The sequence below is a fragment of the Nematolebias whitei genome, chromosome 6, assembly GCF_014905685.2.
Source record: "Nematolebias whitei isolate Nwh7 chromosome 6, NemWhi1, whole genome shotgun sequence".
Lineage (NCBI taxonomy): Eukaryota > Metazoa > Chordata > Actinopteri > Cyprinodontiformes > Rivulidae > Nematolebias > Nematolebias whitei.
In genome coordinates this window covers 17,003,211-17,030,203 of record NC_056503.1, presented here as the reverse complement: position 1 = coordinate 17,030,203, position 26,993 = coordinate 17,003,211, and the positions used below count along the sequence as shown (strand labels likewise).

Sequence of the window (26,993 nt, the reverse complement as noted above, 5' to 3'; positions counted from 1 at the left end):
GCGCTGCTCACTTCAGCTTTTGTAGATGCTGCTACTTCCTTCACCGCAGATGACAGCAGGTGTGGAGACGCACGCAGCCGGTGATCGGCTGATTGATCCATCCATCCATTATTTTTACCTGCTTCTTCCTTTGCGGGTAGCGGGGGTCGCTGGTGCCCCATGTCCAGCACTCACTGGGCGAAAGGTGGGGTACACCCTGGACAGGTCCCAAGTCCATTTCAACCAGGTGTCCATTTGAGCTTAACGTGATTTTTTTTTTTAAACCGGCCGGTTGGACCTGCCTCCTCCTCAACAAGTACATTAACACAATTTTATATCGTGCATTCATATTTAGTTTCCTTTGTGCTGTTTAATTTGTAAAACCGCAGAAGCCTGAGCCCACATGTACAATTACTGCGCAATGCGCCAGCGATCTCTTCACAGTCTGATTATCGGCTGCGCTCTTCTTTCTTTCTTCATCCTCTCAACATATAAACGTACTGAATCCTCCTTTATAAGTAGATCAACACAATTTTATATTGTGCAATCTTTTATTTGTTCTGTATGATTCGTAAAACCGCAACAAAGCCCGAGATCGGCCCGGCTCACACATTAATCACATTATAACGGCCCGGACTGCCCTAATCCAGGTCGGTCCGGGCTAGAAATAACAGTTCTACCTTGGATGGCATTCACCCCATGACACCCCATCACTCTACAGTCTTGCAGACATTAAAACCATTTTCTTGAATGCACTCAGTTTTAACACATAAATATTAAATTCATTTGTAAGTTTCCATTTGTCCCTTCACAATAAATCCAAATCAGTATGGTACTGTAACGAAATCAAACTTCAACATCTGGACAAATAAAAATGCTACTTTAGATGTGAAAGTCATTTTGCCATGAATAAAATAACAGACTCACAGGAAAGTTCTCATTGACAACTTCTTCAGGTTCTGCTTCTGCGTTGAGGCTACTGACAGGCGTGGAGGATTTGCTGGGACCACTAGACCCACTTAGACCACTTCTCTTCCTGGGCGTGTCCCTGAAGGGAGCAGAGAATTGTGAAAACAAAAAGAAAAAACAAGTTGAACAAGACAAAGTAAATATCCTGATTCATGCTCAATGATCCAGGTAGATAAATCTAACAAAGTCAGGTCCTCTGGATGGATTCTTCTTGTTGAAATGTTTCTTCTTTTATCCAGAACACTTCTTCAGTCTGAGGAGCTGCAACAAACCATCCATCCATCCATTTTCTTTATCCGCTTGTTCCATTTTGGGTCACGGGGGTCGCTGGTGCCCATGTCCAGCAATCACTGTGCGAGGGGCGGGGTACACCCTGGACAGGTCGCAAGTCCATCACAGGGACACATAGAGACAAACAACCATTCACTCTCTCACTCACACCTAGGGACAATTTAGAGTTACCAATCAGTCTAACATGCATGTTTTTGGTCTGTGGGAGGAAACCGGAGTACCCGGAGAAAACCCACGCATGCACGGAGAGAACATGCAAACTCCACCCAGAAAGGCCCCTGGACCGGGGTTTGAACCAAGGACCTGCTCGCTGAGAGGCAGCAGCTCTACCAGTTGCGCCACCGTGCTGCCCACTGCAACAAACCCAGTCTTATAAACAGCACCTTCTCATAGTGGATCAACCAGTTTGTTGTTATAATGTTATGTGTTGTCATCATTGTATGTTCCATACAATGGTGAAATCGGATCTCTGCATTTAACCCATCCATCACCAGGTGGAGCAGTGGGCAACCTTTGGAGACACCCGGGGAGCAACTGGGAATGGGGTGTCCTGCTCAGAGACGCCACGAGATGTGCAATGACCGGGGATCGAACCCGGGACCCTGGTCCTGAGTCGGTTGCCCTGCCCCTACACCATCTCAATGACATCCAGAACTAGTTGTTCACATGCAAAAGGATGACCATCAGCTTAACAACTGATCGTTAGCGCCCCCCCGCCAACAAGGAGTAAACTGGTTAAAAAAAAAAAAGGTTTGTAAGCTCAATCATCCAGGTAGATAACAACAAAAAAGGTTAAATCATGTCATGTGGACCAGTTTCATTAAGTGAGAAACGTTTTGTGTCCCATCCAGAGGACTTCCAAAAAGTTGGCTTGAAACACAGCAGTGAAGGCTACCTATGGGACAGATCTGGTTGGCAGGCTGTAGACTGAGGAAGTCCTCTGGATGGGGGACGAAACGTTTCTCACTTAAAGAAACTGGTCCACGACATGATTTAACCGTTTTTGTTGGGTTCAAAACAATCCTCTCGCATCCTCAGAGTGGATTATTTGAGTAATGAGTTGATGATAGGATAATTACTGTAATTTATCCAACAACAACGTCTGCTGCAGTCTGTCAGTGATGTTTCAGCAACAACTGGAATACGACAACAACAATCCTTACCATTTCCGTCGACCAGGAGAAACTGGGCCTGAATTCAGCCGGCGCTCTGAAACAATGACCTGTACAGGTGGACCCCCTAGACCAAAAAACCCCCAAAACAGCTTGTCTATTATTCAGAAAGTAGCAATGTAACTTATGCAAGATTTATTTGCATATTTATCAAATTATTTCCCTAATTGTTTAAACGTATGATTGCAAATTAAGAAAGATTAAAGTTTCAGAACTGTCAAATCATAAGCAAAAAGGTAACTTATGTTCCGTGGTACGGACTGGGTGTATTTAGTAATCGGCTGCCATCCTGGATTAGCTGCTGCGCACTACTGGCTGGGACGACTCTGGTTTGCAGGCCAGTGTAGCTCACGGGAGTGGAGTGGCCGAGCATGCTGTGGGAGGTGTGCGCAGGGCTGATGATGGAGCTCGTTTCAGAAACGGAAGAGCAGACGACACCACCTGCAGAAGCTACGGCCAGGACCCGCTGCCGTGCTACGTTTGCAACCCCAATCCGTGAACGTGCTGCAACGGACAGAGGACGCTAAACACAACACTCATACGCAAACTGAATAAACAAAAAGCATTGGTACAGATGCTCATAAATGCTCACACTGTTTTACCCTGGGTTTACTTAGCAACACTGCACACATATGTAACATCCGGACAGATCCTACAACTAATTGATAAGTTGTTATTTCTCAGTGAAATGTGCAGAAATGATCAACATTAATCTCAGAGACTCACTTCTCACGTGTGTGTTAGTCATGAAGTAAACGCCCAACAAATCCAAATTACATTTAAGTACTTGTCAATGAGTTTACAGTTTGTCCTCACAAATTTACAACTTTAAAATCTCAAAGAATAGTCATCTCCCCCCCCCCCCCCCACATAAGATCAATTTCAATCAGCAACATATACGCTGTTTACCTTATATCCTACAATGGACCAAATACACAATATACACACAAAAAAAAAATTGCAGTGTAATCACAAAAGCATCCAATGTCGCAAAAGGTTTAAATTGAAAGAAAACTTACTCCTCTGACTTGCAGGGGAGTTCTGCAACGACCTGAGAAATAAAACAGCAGACACCACATCGAATAAAGCTTAAAGTCAAATTAAACACAAAATATCAATTGATTCGTATGATTGAAGTCAACGCTCATTACTTGATTTGGTTGAGAGTGAAATCGAGTTTTTTCCACAATGAGGTCATCACAAGAGGGACTTCATGACCAGACTCTGTTAAAAAAACAAACAATCAATAGTAACATAGGTACATTAATCTATAAATTAAAGAATGGACACAATGAGTCACTTTACCTTTAGCTTTGACAGCCACATACTCGTTTAAAATTGTTGTGAGGTTTTTCCCAAACATAGACTGTACAGATGTGAAGACAATAAGTTGATTAGTATACATTTACATGGCAACCAGTCAGCAGTTTGACAGTAAAATAAATTATCTTAACAAAAGTCGCACTCACAAAAACACAGGCAGGAATCGTCCCATCTCCTGAGCTGTGCTCCGCATACTCTTTTAGGTTTGGGCTCTCGTGGATGAAAGCTCGGCTGGTGGCTGGCAGTCCCTCTTCCTGGAGGTACCCTGAGAAAAGACATTAACGTGTGGTCATTCAATCCTCTGGACAATATATTCACAGTAAACGGGCTAATAGTGCAAGCTTGTATTACTCCGCCTTGGCTTGGCTTCATTGGCGCTGCTGGGGAACGCCACAACTGCTTCGCTACCTCCAACTTACCCAGAACAAGCCGAGCTACGTCGGAAGGCAGCAACATGACGACGTTTCGCTGTTAATAAAATATACTAAAGAGTTAAATGTTCTACATGTCTGGGAAAATCCAAGGAAAAAAAAATTACTTGCACAAGAACAGGCTATTTCTGTGAAGACGAGGTCCTGAAACGGATTTTTGTAAAGGCGGGGAACTCAAGCACCTACAACCCGGAAGTACTGAGCTTGCCTCTGTTAGTTTGACTTGTGGTAAATGTAGTCCAGCCTGAAACGTTTTATCTTCAAATTCTCAACAGAATGCTACAAAACATTTAAAAAAATAAATATTATGCACGCTAATATTATGCATTAAGCATATAAGGCCTCAAATTACCCTAAAATAAATGTAAAAATTGTTTTGACGTTGATAAGAGAGTGAAAGGACTCACTATCCTCTTGCTGTGGTTGGGAAGTAATATTTCTTTTTCCACCTTACACGCTGAGGCGGGAATGCCTTGCGTGACGTGTGTGCGTGATCGTGGCTGTTAGTGCGCGAGATGGTAAAGTTGTTATGATCAGGATAGTAACACTTTAGCTAACATCTGCACCTGCTTCAGGACGACAGTCTGAGGTCAGTAGTGTTTGAATGGATGGATGGAGCTGAAAGCTAGTTTGTGCAGTCGTGCTGCTACAGTTGATCGCCCTATGGTGGCCTGACTGCACTGTGATTTCATGTAATGAAACTAGTACACGCTAGTACTAGTCAGTACTTTTTCACTTTTATTTGTCATCGTTAACCTGGAGAAGAAAGTTGATCATAGATCCAAAGTTATTAAGTAAATAATTTAACATAATCCTTAGTAATATATTAATCAGGACTGTATTTTTTTGTTCTTTTCTTTCATTCAGACAAACTTATTCAAATTAGAGTGTTCTTAATCAACATTTCTTCTTTTCACTCCCTTTTCTTTAAATCTTTCCCCAGTCATAAGATAAGATAAGATAAGATAGAACTTTATTGATCCTGCAGATGTTGTGCCAGAGTTTCAGTACGAATGAACATACACGAGGAATCACACAAGATATAAAAAATAACAGATAATATAAAAATACTAACAATTAAGGTGTAAAACAGGTGCAGACAGAAACAGATTAAGGAGTTTATTGTGGTGCAGGATTCATTTTATTATCCTCTGAGCAGAAAGGGGGAGGAGTTGAAAAGTTTGAAGGACTTCCTGTGTTGTTCTGTGGAGCACCTCGGTGGTCTCAGTCTACGACTGAAGGTGCTGCGGTAAGAGTCCAGGGTGTCATGCAGGGGGTGTGACATGTTCAGGATCTGGAGCAGTTTCCTCAGCATCCTCTGTCAGAGACTGCAGCTCCACTCCCAGAACTGATCCAGCTCTCCTGATGAGTTTATCGAGTCTGTTGGCATCAGCTTTCTTCACCCTGCTGCCCCAGCACACCACGAAGAAGACACTGGAGACCACCGAGGGGTAAAACATCTGCAGCACGGTCCTGCAGACTTTAAAGGACATGAGTCTCCTCAGAAGAAAAAGGTGAATGTGTCCTTTCTTGTAGAGGGTGTTGGTGTTGGCTGTCCAGTCCAGTTTGTTGTCTAGGTGGACCCTCAGGTACTTGTAGCAGTCCACAGTGTCCACCTTAGTACCCTTGATGTTGATAGGGTTGGGGGGCTGATCTTCTTCCTCTAGTCCACCTGCAACTCTTTAGTTTTTCTAACATTGAGTTGCAGGTGGTTCTGTCCACCACACCTCTGTATTCAGCTTCCTGGTCACCAGTGATGCAGCCCATAATGGCAGAGTCGTCAAGAACTTCTGCAGAAGGCAGGATTGTGAGTTGTACCAGAAGTCCGAGGTGTAGAGGGTGAACAGAAACGGTGTTCTGCAGCTTCACATACTGTGGTCGACCTGTGAGGTGGTCTCTGATCCAGGTGACCAGTGAGTTATTCACCTGCATGTCCCGGAGCTTACTGCAGAGTAGAGCAGGTCTTATGGTGTTACAAGCACCGGAAACGTCAAAGAACATGACTCTTACAGTGCTGCCTGCCCCCTCCAGGTGCGTGTAGGCTCTGTGCAGCCGGTAGAAGATGGTGCCATCAACCCCAATGTGTGGCTGGTAGGCAAACTGTAGGGGGTCCAGGTGTGGTTCCATGGTATGGTCATGTCTGGGCTTTTCACTAGAGAAGTATTGCCCAAAATAACTCTTCACCAAAAGTTGTTCACTCAGACTGAAATGAAGGTGTTTGTGTTCATGGTTATGATTTAAGATGAAGTTCAGTGTAACTGCCTGTAAAATGAACTAGTTTGTTGCTTTTTATGAGTCAGAGTTGTTGAAGGTGATACATAATATCATACACTTCTTGTGTCATTAACTGCTGCATCACATCACATTTGCATCGTTCAGACAACTTCTGTTTATCAGGTTAGGAGGCGAAGACAAAAAAAGAGTGTGAGGAGGAGTGATGTGCTGTGGGACACCCAGCTGGGGGTTCTGCCTCCTCCTGTTGCTTACACCTGCATCCTCCCTCGTGTTCTTCCATACACCACTGAGATCGTTTTAGACTTTTGTGTAAAGAGTCGGCATGCTCGATAAATCCCACCTTCTTATCATACTGTAACCTTTTTATTTCTTCCTTTTCAGAGTACCTTGAAGTTCATATTTATTATTTTGATATTACGTTGCAAGTCTTATTTGAAGATGTTAGTAATCCTCACAGATTTTATTTGTATTCTAAAGAATACATCTTTATAACACAAATTATATGAGTTTTTAATAGGGATGCATGATATTGGATTTTTGGCCGATATGCCAATATGTTAAAAAGTATTTGGCAGATAACCAATATCACTACAGATTTTTTTCCCCCTATACCTACTTACAGAGACTACATAGCTGGAATTAAAATACTACATTATTCTGCACGGTCTTTGTCAATTTGTCCTGCTGCCAAATGCAGATGCCCAAAAGGGACTGAAAATGATGTAACACTTAACTTGGATTATGTTTAATGTCAAATTTAATCATGACATTTACTCCCTCCAACACAATGACAACACTCAAACAGACATACAAAACCAGCGCCTTTTATATATAAATATATATATATATATATATATATATATATATATATATAGATATATATATATATATGTATGTTTCATTGCTTTTCATATATTGGTGAGTTATTTTGATGGAATGGTCGACATCTGATATTTAACTTTATCACTAATATTGGCCGATACAGAGACCATGCTGATAATATTGTGCATCCCTAGTTATTATCCCTCTTCTGTTTGAAGCACGCACATCATTTTGTTTTTAAGGATACATGCTGAGAGCTGAGACGAAACATATTCAGGATTTACATGACAAGAGTGTGTCTGATCCACTGAGCGGAGGCAGGGCTCAGTCCAGCACCTCTGTATGCATTTTTACAAAGAGGTGTAGTGTAATATCCTGCTGTTTGTGCAGGAGTGAAGCACCATGAGTCTGCGTCTTCATGATCTCCTGGTCTGCTGCAGAGGGCTGGAGAATGACAAGGCCACAGAGAGGAAGGTAAACAAACATATACAGTATTAGTAATTTTGCCATGTTGTCAGATATGTCACTATCTACTTGTAATGTTCCCTCATTCTGTGACCAGAAAGAAGCTGAACGCTTCAGACGGCTCATTCGATCCAAAGAGGTCATGCAAGAATTGGATCATACCTCAGAGATTAAAGCTAAAAGATCCAAGCAACTCACATGGGACGCTGTCTTCAGGTATAAGGCTTTAGTTCAGTAAATTGTTTTTGCACACTCAAGGCTATTCCTTCCTTTATTTTTTGTGTTGTTGCAAGTCACCTGCACAGCTTCACTTTAATTTATTTCATCACCATGTAAAATGACAGCTTCCTTCTTTGTTTTGCACAATCCTATTACCGGTAATATTTTTGCTTTCCACATCAGGTTCTTGCAGCGTTATGTCCAGAAGGAGACTGAGAGCATGCAGTCGAGTAAATCCAACATCACCGCCAGCACACTGGCCACACGACAGAAGAAGATGGCTGAAGTGTGCAGCTTGGTTAAACACTTTATTGGCTATGCAAACAAACGTAAGGGCACAGTCATTAGCAGATCCATGTACCCGTTCTGACTCAGCCACAGCTGTAGAAAACAGCAAACACCCAACACTTCAGCTGTTGGAGTTACAGCGTTGCTCTTTCTTCCTGCAGGTGGGCCTCGTCTAAAATGCAGCGAACTGCTGAAACACGTGATGGAGGTGCTGCAGAGTCCGTACTGCTGCTCAGCATACGGGGAGTATTACAGCAGCCTCCTTTTAAAGGACGTCCTCTCTGTCCGCAAGTACTGGTGTGACATCGCCCCGCAGCAGTGGCAAAGTCAGTGGGTCTAAATAGGACAAAATCTTTATTCTGGGGGCCAGTAAAGGGCAGGATGATGACTACAGACTCAGGGCTCAGTTCATGCAGGGTTAACTTGTGCTGAAAACCAAAATCTCTCCACTCAGGTTAGGTTTTGAGTTTAGACACGTTGCTTTCAATCGATCACATCCCAGGAACAGGAACAGGACAGAAGCATATAGAGCAGGGGTGTCAAACTAATTTCCACTGAGGGCCACACCAGCTTAATGGTTGCCCTCAAAGGATCATATGTGACTGTAAGACAGTATAACTGTAGCTAAATTTAACTAAATGTACAGTAATGTAAAATAAATGCAACTACTCCTTATTGGTAAATAACTCTTGATTTTTTAACTTATTCAATTTACAAATATTACATATATATTTGCATAGATGTAGAAAAATATGTCTGCTTGTTGCTCTGTTATAATGTAAAACCTTTTTGACTTATTACACGACAATCAGACTTTTTAAGGTCTCACGGGCCACATAAAATGACATGGCGGGCCACATCTGTCCCGCGGGCCTTTAGTTTGACACATGTGTATTAGAGGAACATTGAGAGAGTTCATTCTATTTCCTGAAAGCTCAAAGACCATTTTAACGTTGACTTATCAAAATTAGAAATATCTCAGTGGAGAAGAATGATTATTTAGTTTTGAAACAGAGATCACTCATCCCAATTAGAGTTGCATTCGGGCCCAAAAAATCCGACCCGGCCCCAGCCTGTAGCCATCGTTTCCGAACCACACCGGACTTGACGAATTAACAGTAATTACAGGTCCAAACCTGAAAACCAGCATTTTTAATTAAGCTTTAACTGCTTATATAGTTATTAACGGTCAACGGACGCACGCAGCTGAGGAGGCAGAAGATCGTAGCTGAGGGGGTGTTTGTCCTTTCCTGGCCGTCAAAATGCATTAAATCCCTGCTTCTGCCTGCATTCTGCATTATTCCAACACAGACCCTGCTCTGACATGTCTGCAGGATATTTTGGGATCTCACCAATTTGGGTCGTCAGCGTGTCCGCTGAGTGCAGCGGCTGAATGAACTTCCATTCGGGCGATGGATCGCTGGCAGTAGTCCATTTGAAGCTTAAAGCCCCCAGTATACTCCCGCGTACGTCCATACGCGGAGGTACGCACGTACATACACGGAGGTACGAATCTACCCCAAGGGCATGTCCGTGCAAAGCTCAATTTTTACGACGTGTACGCGGTGTCGCACAATAAACTGCCCAGCGACGGACTGTTTTGTATGCGACACCAATGTATTAAATTCTCCTTCTTCATCTCTGATCTGGCCTTTTCTTTAGTTTTTTTGTCAAGAGGCAGTGATCTCTTCCTCCTCCGTTGATGCCATGACTGAAATGGTGAGAAATGGAGGAATTTGTCACGAGCGAATTAAACTCAGGTCCAGCGTGGCTGCGAGATGGTCTGGAGATTTCCTGGTGGGCTGGTCTGATGTGTGGGCTGTAGAGCCAGCGCTCCCTGTTTTTTTATTTATTTATTTTTTAGATCTTTTTATTAACAACATATATACACAGAACACTGCTGCAGCTGAGGCTGCCAGCGCTCGTTTACCCGCCCCCGACCTGTCAATCAATCCAGTAGGCGTGTCAGCAAATGCCCAATCGGCGACCTCAATTTGTCCCGAAGGTAAACGCCCCTTGTCTGTGAAGCTGCTCTGCAGCTGCTCAGGGTGTACGCTCGAGTATAAAGTCTGAACCCTCTGCATACAGTACACGGGTACGTACGCGTGAACGGACATACGCGGGAGTATACTGGGGGCTTAACAGAACTTGTTTTTACCGCTGCACAGTCAAATGGCCGAGTGTGGCTGGTGATATTATGGCAAGCCATGTTGCCGTATAATGGGATCGTCAGCTTTGTGCGTCCGCTGATGCAATCAAAAGCCCGACACCGACCCGGCCTGCACATTAAGCACATTATTATGGCCCGGCCCGACCCGGATTAGGTCCGGGTTCAGGTTAGAAATGACAGCTCTAATCCCAAAGCTCAGACTTAGACCTACTCTAAATGCATACTCCAGTAAGATCATCAGTGAGTCTTTGTGAGTTTCTTGCTGTGTTTCTCCTTCAGTATACAGTATGAGCACACCGTGCACAGTCCTCACCGTGTTGCTTCAAATAATATCTCTAAATTCTTATTTGCATCCACGTCAATCATGTGAAAGATTTACTAAACCAAGTAAAATCACAAAAAAAACTAAATCTCTTTTTTTTTTCAGCATTTCAAAGAGAAAATGTGAGCTTAGACATTTTTATTGCTGGTTTAAACTTTTCTTATTTCCAAGCTGTATTTATTGCTAACATGCATGCAACAGGCTATACATTTATCATGCCTTAATCAGTATAAGATACACCAACCTAAAATCTTTATTATCTTTCAGTTGTAGAAGTGGTGCAGGCGACACGTTTGACATCACTTCAGGTGCATTATTTTCTGTGTTAAACAATAAAAGTGGGTGAATTTGTTTCTCTTCTTTGATCCAAAGGTCTTTTGGATTTGTACTGCTGCTTGTTCAACTCTTCATCCAAATCCATCAACAGTGTTTTGCTGAGCAGAGTCCTCCACGCTGTGGTGAAGGGCTGCTGCATGCAGACGGATGCACTCAATGACTCTTTGTTCAGCTTCTTCTCCAAAGCTCTGCTCAGTGCCAGGTGAAAAGTCCTTCCTCCTGAAAAATCATGCATTTGGCGTTAGTGTTCTGTAATCATCTGTGATGTAGAACTGATCGAAGTAAAGCTTTGCACTTTATTTTGGTGGACCAAACCCAGGCAAGAGAAACACTTGACTGTTTTGGAGCCCCTCGTCTCAGCACTGAACATCTTCTCGAGATCCGCCGCCATTAACTATCGGATGAGACTCTGTCGTCTGGGGGAGGAGCTTCTGCCTTCGTTGCTGTACGTGTGGACGGAGATGAGGCCGAGCCCACAGCTCAAAGAGGAGATTGTGGAGTTCTTCAGGCTGCAACTCTGTGTTCATCACCCTAAAGGAGCAAAAGCACAAGACACAGGTTGAGTGCTGGCGTTGTTTATTTATCGTTGGACTAGAAACTTGTAACTTACCGGCACACCATGAAACAGTTGATAGATTTGTGCGTCCTCTTTCATATTTTAGGTGCTCATGCAGAGGACTGGAGCAGGTGGCAGAGTTTGCTGTTTAACCTGTACGATGCTCTGGTCCGAGAGATCAGTCACATAGGCAGCAGGGGGAAGTATGTCACAGGAACCAGAAACATAGCCGTCAAAGACAATCTCATTGAGCTCACGGCTGACATTTGTCACCAGGTTAGGACGCTCTTACTCCACTCCTATTCTCATGTCAGCCTCATCTGTGCACAGAAACATCCCACTTTAGCTCCAGGTTGCAGTCATGAAGCCCATTTAACTTCACTCAGGACAAGCGTCCTATATTTTTGTGTGTTCTCTCTGTAGCTGTTCAGTGACGACAGTGAGAGTCATATGTTGGAGGTCACCCCGGCGTCCCTCAGGGCCACACAGATGGGCAGTCCCAATCATGGAGCAGCCAGCAAGCGACGGCGCGTCGAAATAGGATGGGACGTCGTTCGAGACCATCTGCAGCCTCAGCAAAGTGACTTTGATGTCATACCATGGTATGAAAAATCTGTGTCAGATTCATGCAGATAAAACTGGACATAACTATTTGTTCTATTTCGTATAGGCTTCGCCCTTTAAGGCTATTGCTAGTGGGTTTATCCCTTCGCGCGCAGTGCAGCACTGAAAACTTTAGTCCACGCCCACCTGCTGTGTGGGCCTCACCCCCGGTCCGTATAAATTATGGCGAGACAGGGTAATCGGCTCCCATTTTTTCTTCAGCAAGCAACCAGCACTGTTTTTTCGAGAAGAAGATGTCCAGCATCAGCACCAGCCTGTGTCACGGAGCGAATCGGATGATTCCTCCAGAAAAGGCGATGTCAGCAGCAGCCCCGCTGCTCATTCCCTCCTGGAGAACGTAGTGTTGGAACGGGGGGGCCAAGTGGATGCTCACGCCCCCGGGCCTTTCCGCATTGGCGAACACACCGCTCCCAGCTGTCGGTGCCCTCCTCTCGGAGCTGCCCGGCATAATCCAGGAGTCGTCTGACACAAAGGGACTTTCCGTCCCTCTCCTTCCCCCGCCCAGATCGGATGATCTAGTGGGAAGGTTTGGCTCCACCCCAGCTTTCCACCCTGACGCCATCTGGCCTCGTTTCCCAGCAGTGATGTCCTACTGGAACAAGGCTGCAGCCGGACCTGGTAAGCTGAAGACGCCCATCTCCACCTTCGCTCCCATCACCAGAGTGGCAGAGTGGAGGGGTTTACTGAGCGGAGCTTAACATCTCTGCAGGTCGCCCATTATCCACTCAGCACCTCTCACACTGGCTGTGTGAGGCTATTTCTGAAGCTTACAGAGCATCAGGACTGGACCCTCCAGGGAATCTCAGAGCTCATTCCACCAGAGGGATTTCATCCTCTACAGCTTTGCACGGAGGAATGAAAGTGGAGGACATTTGTACGGCGGCCGCTTGGTCATCGCCTTGTTCATTGATTTGCTTTTTTCTGTGTGATGTTTCTGTTTTCTCCATGACCCATTCTGTTCTCAATGTTCTAACAGAATGAATTTTACTTGTTTCATGGAATTTTGTTTTAAACTCACATCTGACTGCATTCAATTACAGTGTGAGACATTTATTATCAGTCACAAGTTCATGACTGCTGTTTTTATTGTTATCAATCAGTTCATTTGATTACTAATCAGTTAATTTGTTATTAATCAGTTCATATTGAAGAGCTGTTGACCTGCTCTGCTCACTGTTACACGGTTACAATTCGTAACCTCTGTTCTTTTACATTCTCAGCAGCAGGACTGCGTTTTCAGCCTCCCCTTTTTCCCCGTCGGAGACCTTTTCTCTCCGGGGCGCTCCTGTGCATGGAACGCGTAATTACGCACACAGAAGGCTGAGTTGATGAAATGTTTTTTTGTGCAAGCAGGCGCTTCATATTATGTCTGAATGGACCCAGTGAGGCATAGACTACATCCTGCTTCGCCTTTAACCCACTAGCGATAGCCTTAAAGGGCTGCGCCTATACTCATAGAATCTGGGGTTACAGTACGTAACCAACGATATACAACCCCCATTCTGAAAACACTGGAATGTTGTGCAAACTGTAAATAAAGACAGAATGCAATGATCTGCAAATTTCATAAACCCATATTTTATTAACAGTGGAATTTAGTAAACAGATCACAAACGTTTATGAAAATTGAATATAATGGCAGCATCATATCTCAGAAACATCAGGACAGAGACATGTGTACCTCTTTGAAGTGCCCCCCTTTTTTAACAACACTCTAAATGTTTAGGAACTGATGAGACCAGCTGCTGCAGTTGTTGGAGGGGCCTGTCCCGTTCTTGTCTGATGTAGAATTGTAGCTGTTAAACAAGCGTGGGCCTTCTTTCCATGATTTTTAGTCGGTGAGAGGTCTGAACTTGGAGCAGTTCAGTTCAGCACCCAGACTCTTCTACAACAAAGCCATGCTGTTGTAATGGATGCAGAATGGCTTCAAAGTCTTGATTTAGCATTTGATGCTAATCTTGATTAGCGTCTTGCTGAAATATGCAAGGCCTTTCCTGAAGAAGATGTTGGCTGGATTGGAGCACACATTCTTTTATTTTACAGCTCTTAGTTGCGTGGCTGCCATCAAATTTAAAATTACTCTTTATCATTTTCAAAAAAACATTACAATTCATCCAACGATCATCCAACTATCTTTAACTGCTTCTTCCTTTCATTACTGCAAGGGGTCGCTGGTCCCACAGTGAGCGAGAGGCAGAGCACACCTGGGACAGACAGCAAGTCCATCGCAAAATATTGTTGCAATCCCTTAGTTTCAGGGTCGAGGTTCTTTATTGTCATTTGCATCACATGTGGTACATGAGGTGGAACCAAATTGTGTACACAGGGTCCCAGTTACATCCAACAAAAGTCTAACAGCTTCAGGGTAGAAGCTGTTCCTCAGTCTAGTGGTTCTACACCTAATGCTCCTCATCCTCCTTTCTGAGGGGAGCGGGGCAAAAAGTGTGTGTGCTGGGTGAGTGGGGTCCTTCATGATGCAGGTGGCCCTCTTCCTGCATCTGGAGGTGTAGATGTCTGTGATGGTGGGGAGACTGACTCCAACAGTCTTCTGTGCAGCCTTCACCACTCTCTGCAAAGCTTTTCTTTCTGCAGCTGTGCAGCTTCCCTGCCTCACGTTGATGCTGGAGCACAGGATTCTCTCCACTGCACATCTGATAAGCTTTCTTGATCAGACTGGTAGTGTTGTTGCCCCAAACTGAGGTTGTTGTTCATGTGCAAACCCAAGTACTTGTACTTTACCAGTGGTTTCCAACCTTGGTCCCTGAGGAACACCATCCTGCATGTTTTATTTGTTTCCCTGCTTCAACACACCAGAGTCAGTGATTTAATAACTTCCTCAAGTTCTGCCGAAGCTGTTAATCACCACATCATTCGAATCAGGTGTGTCAACGCAAGGAAACAGCTAAAACATGCAGGATGGTGTTCCTCAAGGACCATGGTTGGGAACCACTAGTTTAAACGTGATATATTTACTAAGTTCCACTGTAAATTAAATATGGGTTTATAAGATATGTACATCATTGCATTATTTATTTATTTATATTTTATACAATGTCACAACCTTTTTGTAACAGCTTGTATTGATTGTCTCCTTAAATGTTCTTCCAGGCTGCAGATCACCACAGTGCTTGCCTCCAAGTACTCGTCCATGATTCCCAGTCGGGAGCTAGTCCCGCTGCTGTCAGTATTGCATCAGCTGCTGGCGGAGCAGCGCAGGGGGGAGAGGGGGCTGTATGTGCTGCGCTGCCTAAGGGAGGTGGCCCACTGGCAGGCTCACTGCTCGCAGAGAACACAGCCTCATAGGTCCGAGCTCAGCCGACTCTGGGTTCGGATATGGGCCCTTGCATTGCGGAGGGTCAGTTCGCCGCAGGCCGAGTCCCTCAGCCTGGATCTGCTGGCCTCCATTGTTTGTGGTGGGCTGATCGATGTGGACAGAGAGTTCTGGAAGCTCTTCTGCGCATCTGCATGCAAACCCTCCCAGTGAGTCCCAGTTAGTCTTGATTAAAATTCCAAAGGTTGACCCCTTATGATAAAAATCGTATTTTCTTTTTCTTGTAGGAGTGCTGCTCTGTGTCTAGCCCAGGCTATGCTGAAGTGTCCAATCCCAAATCAGCTCACGTCAAGCTCAGGTTGGGACCATATGGGAAGCACTGAGGGGTGTGTCTCACCTAATCTGAAGGAGACCCTTATAGCCTGGTTGCTGATGAGTGACCAGAACGATGAGCTGGAGGACAGCTGCAGACCTCACCCCATCATCTGCAGGTTAGCGTGCTGTTTCTTCTCTACAGTGTTTAACTCTGACTGTATACAGCTTTCCCCAGATGCAGTATTTACAGATGTGAACTGGCATACTGCATTCCTTGGAAGAATGCAAAATTGTATACTATTAAAATGTAATAACAGTGCGCTGTTTTCTTACAAATGTGTCGTGTGATTTGAAGCAGCTGGCAACTTCTGAATTTTCTTCAGGATAATTGAGAATAAAACAACGATATGGTCATAAATAATTTAAAAATCTCTTCGTTGCGGCACAATTTCATCTTTGCATCGTGCTAGTCCTTTAATTCTTGCAGTGTTTTTCTGTATTTTTTTCCTTTACTCATGTAGTGGACTAGGCCTATGTCAAAACTGACCAGATGGACAGAAACTGTCATTTCATTGATTTGAATCCAGAAATACAGTTTGACCCATCCTGAGACTTTCTTTCTTGAATTAATCAAGTAGAAATGACAATTCTCTATGATCATTACTATTTTACAAATGTTTTGATAATCAAATTGTGTTAGTTCAAACAATGTTTACAGGTTGAAGAGAACTACTCATTTTTATTTTACATAAACAGTAAGTAATGATTTTTATTCCTCATTCAAAGAAGAAATCAGGTTAATATGCATTTCTTGATTTTCTGTCTTCAATGAGCAAGTTTGTAAGTGTGTTAGAGTTCGGGCTTCGGTCAACTAAAATGTTTACTGAAAAGAAATGTCATGTTTAACTTTTACAGCAGATACTAGGAGGAGAGACTCCACGAAGTCTGAAGTTCTCCAACAATCTTTCTGTCTGTTTTAAACAAACTTAATCTCTGTCCTTGACTTTCCATAACACCTTACATCACAAACCACACCTCTGTTCTGGTCCATCCACGAATCAGAAAGCTCTCAAATGAACCGGAAGTCGAACCCATTTAAATGTGGCAACTTCCCAGTTCTCAAAGAGAAGTGTCGGAGAAGTGTCGTCTAAAAGTTCCGTTGTCGTGTCGAGACGAGATGAGACGAGATGAGTAGAGCTTTGAAAGAGTTGGAGACGTAAAGAGTTCAGAGTTCTTGGATGCAAACGCATTCAAGATGATCCAGAGACGATTTTGGGGATTATAACTTCTGTTTGGATAACCTCACACGACTCCTAAGGGTTTGGCTGTCCTCACGGAGACGCTGAAAGAGTCAGAAGGGAACTCTACACCGACGCTGATTATCATCAACCAGGTAAAGGTTCTATTTCGACCAAGCGTACCGTGGGCCAAGCTTATTCTCCAAAGAGCGTGTTGTTCTGGTACCACAGATAAATTCCCTCACACATCTCTCTGTAAGATAAATCTCCATTTTCCATCTTAAACTCTCCTTTCTCCTAAAAATTAATCCAGATGTTTTCATTAATGTCTGTGGTGATGCAACGGAAAATCATGGCCGTATGATTTTCCTGATTGTAAAACTGATTAAGTCATGTCTGCCGTTTTAACTGAAAAGTGAAAACAATCGCCGTATTGTTCTCACTTCCTGTAAAACTATGCTGTTGTTATTTTCATATTTTGCCAAATTAATGTAAATGTTTGATGTTAAACTTTGATTCTGTAAATAAATGACCGCATTCATTTTGATGGGTCAAAGATAAATAACGTCTCTCGTTACATTTCTGTTAAATTCAATGCACGACATGTTACACAGTCAGAAAAATGAAGAACCCGTTAAACGTATGAATATATCTGCGCCCTGTTCATACTACACTCATGTGTTTATTTTCTCTTTGTGATTTTTGTTGTTATTTGCAGAGATTTTCCTCACAGTCTAATTGCAAACATCTTGGTCTCACTGACCCTGAAGGACACAAGAGTTGGCCTGAAGTTTCTGCTGGATTCTGAGGGAGCAAGATGGTATAAAAAACAGAGATAAACTAAATCTTGATTTGATTTAATTTAATCTTGATCCGTCTTGATTATTAAGCCACTCTAACTAACTCTCGTTTGCAATGACTGCTTTCTTCAAAGTGCCTTTTTTCAAGACAAAGTCTCCTCAGATGCCAAAGACAACCTGGATGCTATTGAAAGTGTGTACCAGCTGTTTATCTTCAGCGCGCTGCCTTCAGAGATCAGAGGAGCTGATGACGAGTGCGTGAAGACGTTGTCCGCTGACAACCAGTTTGCTGCTGTTCCGGCCCTCAGAAACAAGCTGGAGAAGCACCTGCTCTCCATGGCTGACAATCTGCTTAACTGCTACTCTCCTGACGTGAGTAGAGGTCCATGTGTCTGCGTGATAAACTTCACAGTGGCACAACCTGACACTTACGTCCAAATGACCTCCTGCAGTCACAGTCCAGTCCTCCTGAGTGTCTGGTGCGCTGCAGCGGTCTGCTGATGGGTGTTCTAGCAGGTTACATCTCCATCGGGTTTCTGAGTGAGGAGGAGGCCTGCTGCTCCCAGCTCTTCACCAAAACAAAGGTTGATGCTTACCCAAACTCCTGCTTATCTTTTGCTCCTGGCTTGTTTATGTTTTACCTTAAAAGTTATATATGACGCTCTTTGTTGCCAGGATTTGGCCCAAGAACTGAGTGGGTTTGTGTCCAGTGTTAAAGTGAAAATGACTGAGGAGGGGGTTGTGTCCACACTGAGATCAGTTATGAAGCTTTGCACATTGTCCACTTGCAAAAACCCCCAGGTAAAATAAAAAGTCTAGATTTTAAATATTTTGAATGCCATTTTTTAATCTAATTTTTAAAAAATGAAGTGCTGACGAGTTCAACAGTTCTAAACGACCAAATGTTCGACCTGTTCTTCTACAGGATCGTCTTGGTTCCACCTCCTCTGGTTTGTTCATAATGACTTTCCCTGCCAGCCTCCTCTGTGAGCTGGCAGAGATCTGCAAACTGCTGGTAAGTAACTTTTACACTGGATTTAGGTTTGTTGTGGCGCATTCATTTTAAAGAGGTGGTTCAGAATTTTTTGAAGTGGGGTTCTGTGGAAAAATGTTGATCAACGGATGTTTTACCTGTTGTAGATAGGTTTTAGAACGGCTTTAGTTTGGAGAGATGGCATATAATTCTGATCATGTTGGCGAGCTAACTTGTAGTCCAAATTGGGTCTAGACCAGAATGCATTTCTGTCTTCCTAAAGGAATATTCTGGTCATTTTTGATGATTTCTTTCAAAAAGTTATCAATAGTTATTGCTTTATCAGCTCTCTCATCAGTCATAGAGCACAGAGTATGGAGAAAAGGGCAAAAGTCTATGTCCATGCTAGGCTAATGGCTAGCTAAATGAGGGCACCTTGTGTATATCATGATCTGTGTAGTGTTGAACCCAGGGTGCAGACAGACAAACTCAAAAAAGGTCACTATCAAATATTGTGTTTAGTTACAATCCAAAATGGCCGCCACCATGCTTGGGGAGCATTAACTCTACTTTTTAAAGTTTTTATATTGCTTAAAAGTTTAGTCCTCAAACGATTGGGGTGGCAGAAGATTAAAATATGGTGGCTAAAAGCCACCATCAGCCACCCCCTGGCTCTACCATTGTTCCTGGTCGTGGATAAAATTCCTCTCTCCACTTCCCAGGATCCGTCACGCATTGCTGCCTCAGACAAGCAAAAATAAAAATTAAAACTTCTATTTGAAAAATTACAAATATTCACTTATCAAATCACTCATCAGTGGAGGACAATCAGCATCACATCAATTTAATTCCTACAGAACTCCACTTAAAAAATGTTAATTATACAGTACACACACACACACACACACACAGGTTTGTTTTGCTATCTTTATGGGGCCTTTGCATTGACTTCCATTCATTTTTCATTCATTTCTATAGCCTAACCATGACCTTTATCCATAACCTAACCATTACCAGTACATACCTAACCCTAAACCTAACACATCCTCAATTCACACCTTAGTCCTAAACCTAGCCCCTAACCCACCAACGGGACTTCTTCTTATGGGGCCCGGGCTTTGGGCCCCATAAGGAGCAGTTGGTCCTCACAATGCAGTATAAGTTGGAAAAATGGGCCTCACAAAGTAGCATAAACAAGGACACACACACACACACACATATATATATTAATTTTTATTTATTTATTTTCCTGGAACTTGGAGCCTTCCATTTGAACTTTGAACTTTTCTTCTTGCTTCATTCAGTTAAGAAACGTGTCACGGAGAGTCAGTGCTGTTGACGATGATGAGCATGACGATGACGACATGGAAACTTCCAGAACCCAACACACCGGGACTGACCTGGACCTGTCAGATGGTGAGGAGTCCTGCAGCAGCACCAATGGCACCCACAGACAGAAGGGAGACAACACGGACACCTCCTGTGGACCAGGTAAAATGAACAAAGACATACCTGTGTTTTTGATTTTTTTCTGTTAAATCCATCCATGACTGAGAGTCAGACCCTCGTTCTGTGCTCTGCCAGGTGCAAAAAGCCTGCTAGCGGAGGATTACTTGGCCCAGCAGGACTTGGCTCTCATTGCAGTGTTGGAGTTCTTATGCGAGTGTGGTTCTGTTCAGCCCGTCCATGGTCTGCTTTTTAAGCCACAAGACGTGCGGCGCAGGTTGTTGCTTTTACTGAAGCAGATAGACTTCAGCAAAGCCCTGCACCTCAACATGGTGAGTAGCAGCCAGCGTGGAGGGTAAAGATCACAGGTGATGGCGAGCCTTTAGCTGCAGGACCTAAACGTCAGGCTGTCTTGCAGTATTTGGTCCTGCTGAAAAAGCTTCCTGTTGAAGACTCGCTGTCTCCAGAGGAATTTGATGCCCTGCTTCGTCCTCTGGCGTAAGAAAACGTTTCTACCACACATGTCCATAGTAGTGTTGTCCAACCAGTTGGAAGCAATGTTTATGTTTCTGATAACCCGACGTAACATTGTTCTTTTGTTTTGCAGGGACTTGTGTTCTTTGTATCGTCAGGACCAGGACATCTGTTCTGCTGTCCTGCTCAGTTTGTTACCTTCCATAAAGAGTCTGGGGAAGACTGACCACAAGCAGGAAGAGATGAGACATGTCCAGGGCTCTCTGCTTCAAGTCGTGTCTGGCTTCTGGTCTGAAACATTTTCTTTACAACCACAAACATATATATATATATATATATATATATATATATATTTAAATTAATAAATTTATTCATTTAAAAGAAACAAAATAAACAAACAAATGCATCAAAAAGAAAAAAAAAAACACTGAATGAAAAGGGTGCAGAAAGAAGGAAAAAAAAAATCTTATTATATCTGCCCCTTATTTAAAAAAATAACTTTAAACAAACAACAACTTAGACTTGAACAATCTCCAAATTGAAAACAAAAAACATCAGGCATCCTTCACTTGGTATCATACTTTCCTAACAATTTTAACTTAATCATCTTTTTAAACATATAAATGGTTGTATTAATTGTTACGTTGATCTCAAGGCACTTCCACAATCTGTTCCCTGAACTACAACGCAGTTCCTTCAGACCAGTTCTAAATGGAGGTTTTACAAACATTTCCATTCCCTTAAGGTTATAATGACTCTATTTTTAGCAAAATTTAATTGAATATTTGGGGGTAATGTTTTTTTATGAGCTTTATACATGACTTGCAAAATACTATATTCAATCAAATCATAAAATTTTAATAATTTCAACTGATGAAATAATATATTTGTTGGGTGACAAAAGTACTTCCTACTAGTAATTCTTATAGTTCTTTTTTGTAAAATAAAAATAGGATCTGTAATTGTTTTGCATGTTTTTCCCCAAACTTCAATACAATATATTAAATATGGAACAATCATTACATTATACACTATATACAAAGCTTTGTCATTCAAAAACTCTTTTACTTTTAACATTAATGCAACTGATTTTTGTTATTTTTATTCTTAAGTAATTTACATGAGGTTTCCATGACAGCTTCTCATCAATAACCACACCCAAAAATTTAATTTAATTTAATTATCTCTATGAATTTCAATATTGTCAATTTCAAATGGGGCTTTGATCATTTTATTTATATTACTAAACATTATGTAGTTTGTTTTTTCCAAATTTAATGATAACTTATTAAGTTGGAACCAAGTTTGTATTTTTACAAATTCTGCCTGTATCATCTCTAACATCCATTCAACATCTTCATCCGAACAAAAAAAAAAAAGTGGTATCATCTGCAAATAAAACACACTTGAAAAGCCCTGACACATCAATCAGATCATTCACATACAAAATAAACAACTTTGGTCCCAACACAGAGCCCTGAGGAACTCCACTTTCATTCACACAAAATTCAGATATTACATTGTTTACCTGTACATACTGTCTTCTATTATTCAAATAACTGGATACCCACTGTAGTGCTAATCCTCTAATGCCATATTTATTCAGTTTTTCCAGGAGAATGGTGTGGTCAATAGTGTCGAAGGCCTTTTTTAAATCAACAAAAACATTAACACAACACTGTTTTAGATCAACAGCATTTGTTATCGCTTCTATTAGTTCTCTGAGAGCCATTGCTCTTGAATTATTTGCTCTATCTTTGATCTATATTTGATCTTTTTCAAAATTAAGTGTATAACACATTTATTTTTGGACAATTAAATAATTTAAAACTTTAAAAACTATTTATGTGTTGCTGTAATATTTGCTGCCGAAAACATACATTGTGATTTTCTGAGCTTTCAAACGCATCTTATTCCAACTTAACCACATTTGTTGTTGTTTTTGTTTTTTTTTCTCCAGCATCCTGAACCAGACGGGGAAATGTGTGGCAGCTGTGCGAGTTGCTTTAGTGCAGTGTTTGGTTGCTTTGCTGGAGGTGAACTCTCATCATGTTGCTTTTAGTTCAGTCTGTTGTTTGTAAAACCAAAAGATTTACCTGACTAAAGAATCTAACATAAAATCTCTAATGACACCTGCTTTATTTACTTTGCTTGTTTTATTTTCTTCTTTTTCTCCGTTGCTCTTGTTCTTCTCCTAGGCTGACCCTTGCTGTAACTGGGCGATCCTGAGTCTCAGAGAGGCTGAAGCAGAGGACGACCCCCCCGTGTCTTCTGTTCTTCCTTCTTACCTAGCCGATGCCCACCATCAAGTTCGCATGCTGGTAGCCGTATCAGTGGAGAGGCAGGTTCAGCTTCCTGCTAAATGTCTTTACCAAGAATAAAATATTGATTTAAAAATGTTTATTTAAAATGTATTTTTTTCTTTATTATAGATCTGATTTTTAAATCTAATTTTCCCTTTTGTCTCCTCCGTATCCAGGTTATTTCTTGAGACGGGACCGAAGCAGCCAAACAAGAGAAACATGTTGCCACTAAAACTCCAACAAGCAGCTTTTGAGAACATTTACCTGAAGGCTCAGGAGGGGATGAGGCTCTTGGTAAAACATGACGCGTCAAGAGCGCCATGTTTTGTTAATCTTTTAAACTCCCCTCGTGTTGTTTGACATGCATTTCGTATGACTGTACGCAGAGGAGCAGCTCTGTAGAGGATCAACAGGACGAGACGTTCAACCGTAAAGCGGCGCTGCTGAAGAGCTTGTCTGTCGTGCTGTGCTGCAGCCCGGTTTGTGAAAAACAGTGCCTGTTTGCTCTCTTCCAGTCCTACAAGGAGAACGACATCGAGGAAGAACTCATCAAAAAGGTAGCTGGTCTCCAATAAATTGTCAAAATAAGATTTTGAGGGAAATGTTTTTTTACTTCTAAATGGCAGGAAAAGTAAAACTGACTGTATAACTGAAGTTATTAATGAGCTCTGCTATTTTGGTCGAGTTCAAATAGTTGACCTGAAGAGAAATCAACTTTCCTGATAATGGAGCACTAAACCTAGCACCGATGTGCTGATGTTCATTGCAGATGTTGTGCAGGGTCTCCAACGTGTTGGGCTACAAGAGCGTAAAAACGTTTGTCAGCTCTCATCTGTACTACCTGGTAGCCGAGTGGCTTTCTCAGAGGCAATCTGACGACCGCTACACTCTCGGCTCTTTCCCCTACAGTCTGCTGGACCACGACACAATCAAAGACTTTTATAAGTGAGAAAACGATTTACTAGGAATTACTCTAAATGCAAAATTATTTTTTCATAACTATATATAAAAAAAGTTTTTGTAGGATTTGAAAAAAAAACATAAAATTCTTGTACTGCGTCCTTTTAGGTCTTCCTATCAGGTTCTGATACCCCACCTGGTCTTCCTGGATGACTTTGAGCAGGTGAAGTCCATGGGCCGATACCTTGAGAGGGACTGGACGCTGTTACTGGCTGACTGTTTCCCTAAGATCATGGTCAACATCCTGCCATACTTCGCCTTGCCGGGTCAGGATTCACAAGTTGCACAGCAGAGAGAGAAGGCCCACAGAGTCTATGACCTCCTGAAGGACGCCAGCTGTTTGGGTAAACAGGTAAAGGCTGTTCGCTCTGGGTTAAAGCTCTTCTTTCATGGAGTTGTAAAGTGCATGGACAGCTTGAAGGGCGAAGAAGAAGGAAAATATATCTGTAACTCATCCTTAAAGGGCAGTCCAAATGTTTTTCTTTCTCTTTGACTTTGTGGTCATTACCTCGACCGGTTGTGCACAGCAAACACAGAGAAGCATTTTTGGGTTGAAAAGAGAAGGTGAAATAAGGTTTTGTCCAATGTTCTTAATTACTTTTTGTTTGCTTAAACAAAAGAGTTAGATTTTTGTGAAACATTTTTTTTGATTATGAGTGTTGGTAGTGTATCAGTCACACATGATTGTATTCTGAAAAACTCAACGTTTTCATGTTTCCCGCCCCGGCAGCTTTAATTTCTACGTGCATTCTTAAAGATCCAAACATTTTGAAAAGCTGTGTTCTAGCTTTTCTAACTACACTGGATGGGGACGTTGAATATAAATGACTTAAATTTAGTCTTTGGTTTTCCCGTCAGAATAAGATTCTTACAGTAGTCCCTCATTTAACGCGGGGGATCCGTACCCTGAATACCTGCGATAAGTAAAAAAATGCAAAGTAGGACTAGTAGTACAAGTAGTAAATAGTAATTTATTATATTATTTATATACAGAGAGAGATATTAAGGCTTTTTAAACTCTTCCCACACTCTTGCAATATTCTAAACAATGTTTCTAAGCTCTAAAGCTCTAAAAGAGCGCAGAATGTCATGATTTCAGCTCCCTGCCTCCTCTGCTCTTTGCCACTTGCAAGAGCTCTTGGCCACGCCCACTACTCCGCTCTGCACAGAGAACAGCTGATCAGCTGCAGCAGGAAGTTTATCCTGCAGTATGGGCTGCACAAAGGTGCAGGAGGTGCTAAATAATTTTAAATAATTTATTTTAAATAAAAATCCCATGCCGATCGTGCAGCTCATCCATCAATCAGCCAATTGTGTGTCCTGTCCAATCTTATTTTGAAAAACCGCCATAGAGCAAGTCCGCAATAAACGAACCGCGAAGTAGCGATGGACTACTGCATATGATATTCAAAACAACAACTTCTGCTGACGTTTAAAACTTTTGTTTTGCAGCAAATTGACAGCCTGATCCACAGTAACCTGGCAGACATTGTAGTGGAGCTGCTGATGACTCTTTATGAAGACGGCAGAGCACAGGGAGACACAGGAGATCTGAAACGCTTTATTGGGTAATGTTAACAAAATAATCTCTTTTACCAGCTTATTGTTTATTTTTATTTAACTAAGTGTTTTATATCATGCAGAGAGTTGGATCCTGTACCTAATCCACCATACTTCAGCTCACATGTCATCAAATCCACACTGGACTACCTCAGCAGGTGTCACAGTGCCAACCACAAGTCACTGGTAGCCATTCTGTCAAAAACCCCGGTACAGTGTCTCATTTACCTACTGCTTAACCTTTGTTTTTCTTTTTTGAATACTTTGCTTCTGTTACACATTATGTTTTCTGTTCCTGGACTTAAGATTTCAATCCAGAGGATTCTGCTAGCGTTGTGCGAAAAGGCAGCGGAGACGACCAACAGTTACGAACGACACCGCATCCTCCTCATGTACCATCTGTTTGTCAGCCTGCTACTCAAGGAGGTGAAGGATGATCTGGGAGGAGCCTGGGCCTTTGTCCTCAGAGACATCATCTACACCCTCATTCACCACGTCAACAGCAGGTCAGTGAATGAACACCAGGAAATAATAGCTTTACTTTGAAATCTCACCTAGAAACCCCAACGGTTTCCTGTTCCTCTTCCAGGCCACTTCAGTGTGACGAGGTGTCTAACCGAAGCCTCTCTCTGTGCTGCGATCTGCTCACCTCTGTGTGTCAGGTGGCACTTCAGTTCTGTGATGACGCCCTTGACCCCCACCTGCAGGTCATTGTGGGAACTCTTACCACTCAAGTGATCAGTCAGTCGTTTGTCTCACAACAGGTGAGTGAAAGTTCTTTATTCAATGTTCAGTTATTTTATTGCACAAATGATTCAATTCAATTCAGTTTATTTATATAGCGCCAATTCACAACAAAGTTGTCTCTGGGCACTTTACAAGAACATTCACATAGAAAAGCCAATTAGTAAAGTTCTCTACAGTATCTAAGGAATCCAGCAGACAAGTTGAATCTTCACTGTGTCACAGTCTCCCATCCTGAGCAAGCACAGTGGCAACAGTGGAAAGGAAAAACTCCCTTTTTAAAAGGAAGAAACCTCCAACAGAACCAGGCTCAGGACAAGTGGCCATCTGCTTTGACCGGCTGGTTTGAGAGGACAGGAAGGAGAGACAGACGAACACAGAGTGGTAGGTCCAGGTATAGGTCCAGGTGTACCTGAAAGACAAACCCCCCCACATGTTAAGGATAGAAAAATAATTACAAATACAAAACAGGTTGAGCAGAGTAAATAAAGACAGTAGTATAGTAAAGAAATGTGGTCAGTTTGTCCTCCAGCAGTCTAAGCCTATAGCCTGATGCATGCTCAATAATCCAGGTAGAAAAATATAAAAAAGTTAAATCTGGTCCTCTGGACATTCAAAAAAAACCAAAACAAAGCAAATCAACAAAAAAATGTAGAAACGTTTCGTCTCTCGTCCGAGAGACTTCTTCAGTCTGAGGTGCTGTATTC

General features: G+C 42.4%; 2 protein-coding genes across 2 annotated transcripts in view; one reads left to right on the top strand and one right to left on the bottom strand.

Moving 5' to 3' along the window:
- Positions 1-2,398: 2,398 nt before the first annotated feature.
- On the bottom strand, positions 2,399-4,190 carry LOC119411549 (protein NPAT-like). The gene is made up of 7 exons (XM_037678503.1): positions 4,154-4,190; positions 3,881-3,999; positions 3,717-3,777; positions 3,563-3,635; positions 3,431-3,462; positions 2,721-2,915; positions 2,399-2,478 (listed from the first exon to the last, which is right to left on the bottom strand). The coding sequence occupies exons 1-7, from the start codon at positions 4,188-4,190 to the stop codon at positions 2,399-2,401; spliced, it is 597 nt and encodes a 198-aa protein (XP_037534431.1).
- Positions 4,191-4,648: 458 nt separating this feature from the next.
- atm (ATM serine/threonine kinase) overlaps positions 4,649-26,993 on the top strand; it is a 71,793-nt gene continuing 49,448 nt past the window's right edge. The window contains exons 1-30 of the mRNA XM_037678502.1: positions 4,649-4,754; positions 7,613-7,696; positions 7,785-7,903; positions 8,090-8,235; positions 8,356-8,520; positions 11,059-11,224; positions 11,342-11,580; positions 11,685-11,854; positions 12,002-12,180; positions 15,311-15,682; positions 15,761-15,964; positions 17,745-17,846; positions 17,961-18,198; positions 18,279-18,410; positions 18,502-18,627; positions 18,752-18,841; positions 20,104-20,290; positions 20,384-20,577; positions 20,664-20,743; positions 20,853-21,008; positions 22,680-22,755; positions 22,918-23,060; positions 23,199-23,316; positions 23,409-23,579; positions 23,792-23,967; positions 24,091-24,334; positions 25,435-25,550; positions 25,626-25,752; positions 25,849-26,048; positions 26,132-26,306. Of these exons, the coding sequence (XP_037534430.1) occupies positions 7,625-7,696; positions 7,785-7,903; positions 8,090-8,235; positions 8,356-8,520; positions 11,059-11,224; positions 11,342-11,580; positions 11,685-11,854; positions 12,002-12,180; positions 15,311-15,682; positions 15,761-15,964; positions 17,745-17,846; positions 17,961-18,198; positions 18,279-18,410; positions 18,502-18,627; positions 18,752-18,841; positions 20,104-20,290; positions 20,384-20,577; positions 20,664-20,743; positions 20,853-21,008; positions 22,680-22,755; positions 22,918-23,060; positions 23,199-23,316; positions 23,409-23,579; positions 23,792-23,967; positions 24,091-24,334; positions 25,435-25,550; positions 25,626-25,752; positions 25,849-26,048; positions 26,132-26,306 (4,683 nt within the window). The 5' untranslated portion in view covers positions 4,649-4,754; positions 7,613-7,624. The remainder of the gene's footprint in view (positions 4,755-7,612; positions 7,697-7,784; positions 7,904-8,089; positions 8,236-8,355; positions 8,521-11,058; positions 11,225-11,341; positions 11,581-11,684; positions 11,855-12,001; positions 12,181-15,310; positions 15,683-15,760; positions 15,965-17,744; positions 17,847-17,960; positions 18,199-18,278; positions 18,411-18,501; positions 18,628-18,751; positions 18,842-20,103; positions 20,291-20,383; positions 20,578-20,663; positions 20,744-20,852; positions 21,009-22,679; positions 22,756-22,917; positions 23,061-23,198; positions 23,317-23,408; positions 23,580-23,791; positions 23,968-24,090; positions 24,335-25,434; positions 25,551-25,625; positions 25,753-25,848; positions 26,049-26,131; positions 26,307-26,993) is intronic.

What these genes read in the sequence shown, in the direction of transcription:
- LOC119411549 (XM_037678503.1), bottom strand. Translation starts at nt 4,190, where the DNA reads ATGTTGCTGCCTTCCGACGTAGCTCGGCTTGTTCTGG. An exon ending in CGATTCCTGCCTGTGTTTTT is followed by an intron (nt 3,778 to 3,880) that starts GTGAGTGCGACT and finishes ACATCTGTACAG; the next exon opens with TCTATGTTTGGGAAAAACCT. An exon ending in CAGAGTCGTCCCAGCCAGTA is followed by an intron (nt 2,479 to 2,720) that starts GTGCGCAGCAGC and finishes TTTTTGGTCTAG; the next exon opens with GGGGTCCACCTGTACAGGTC.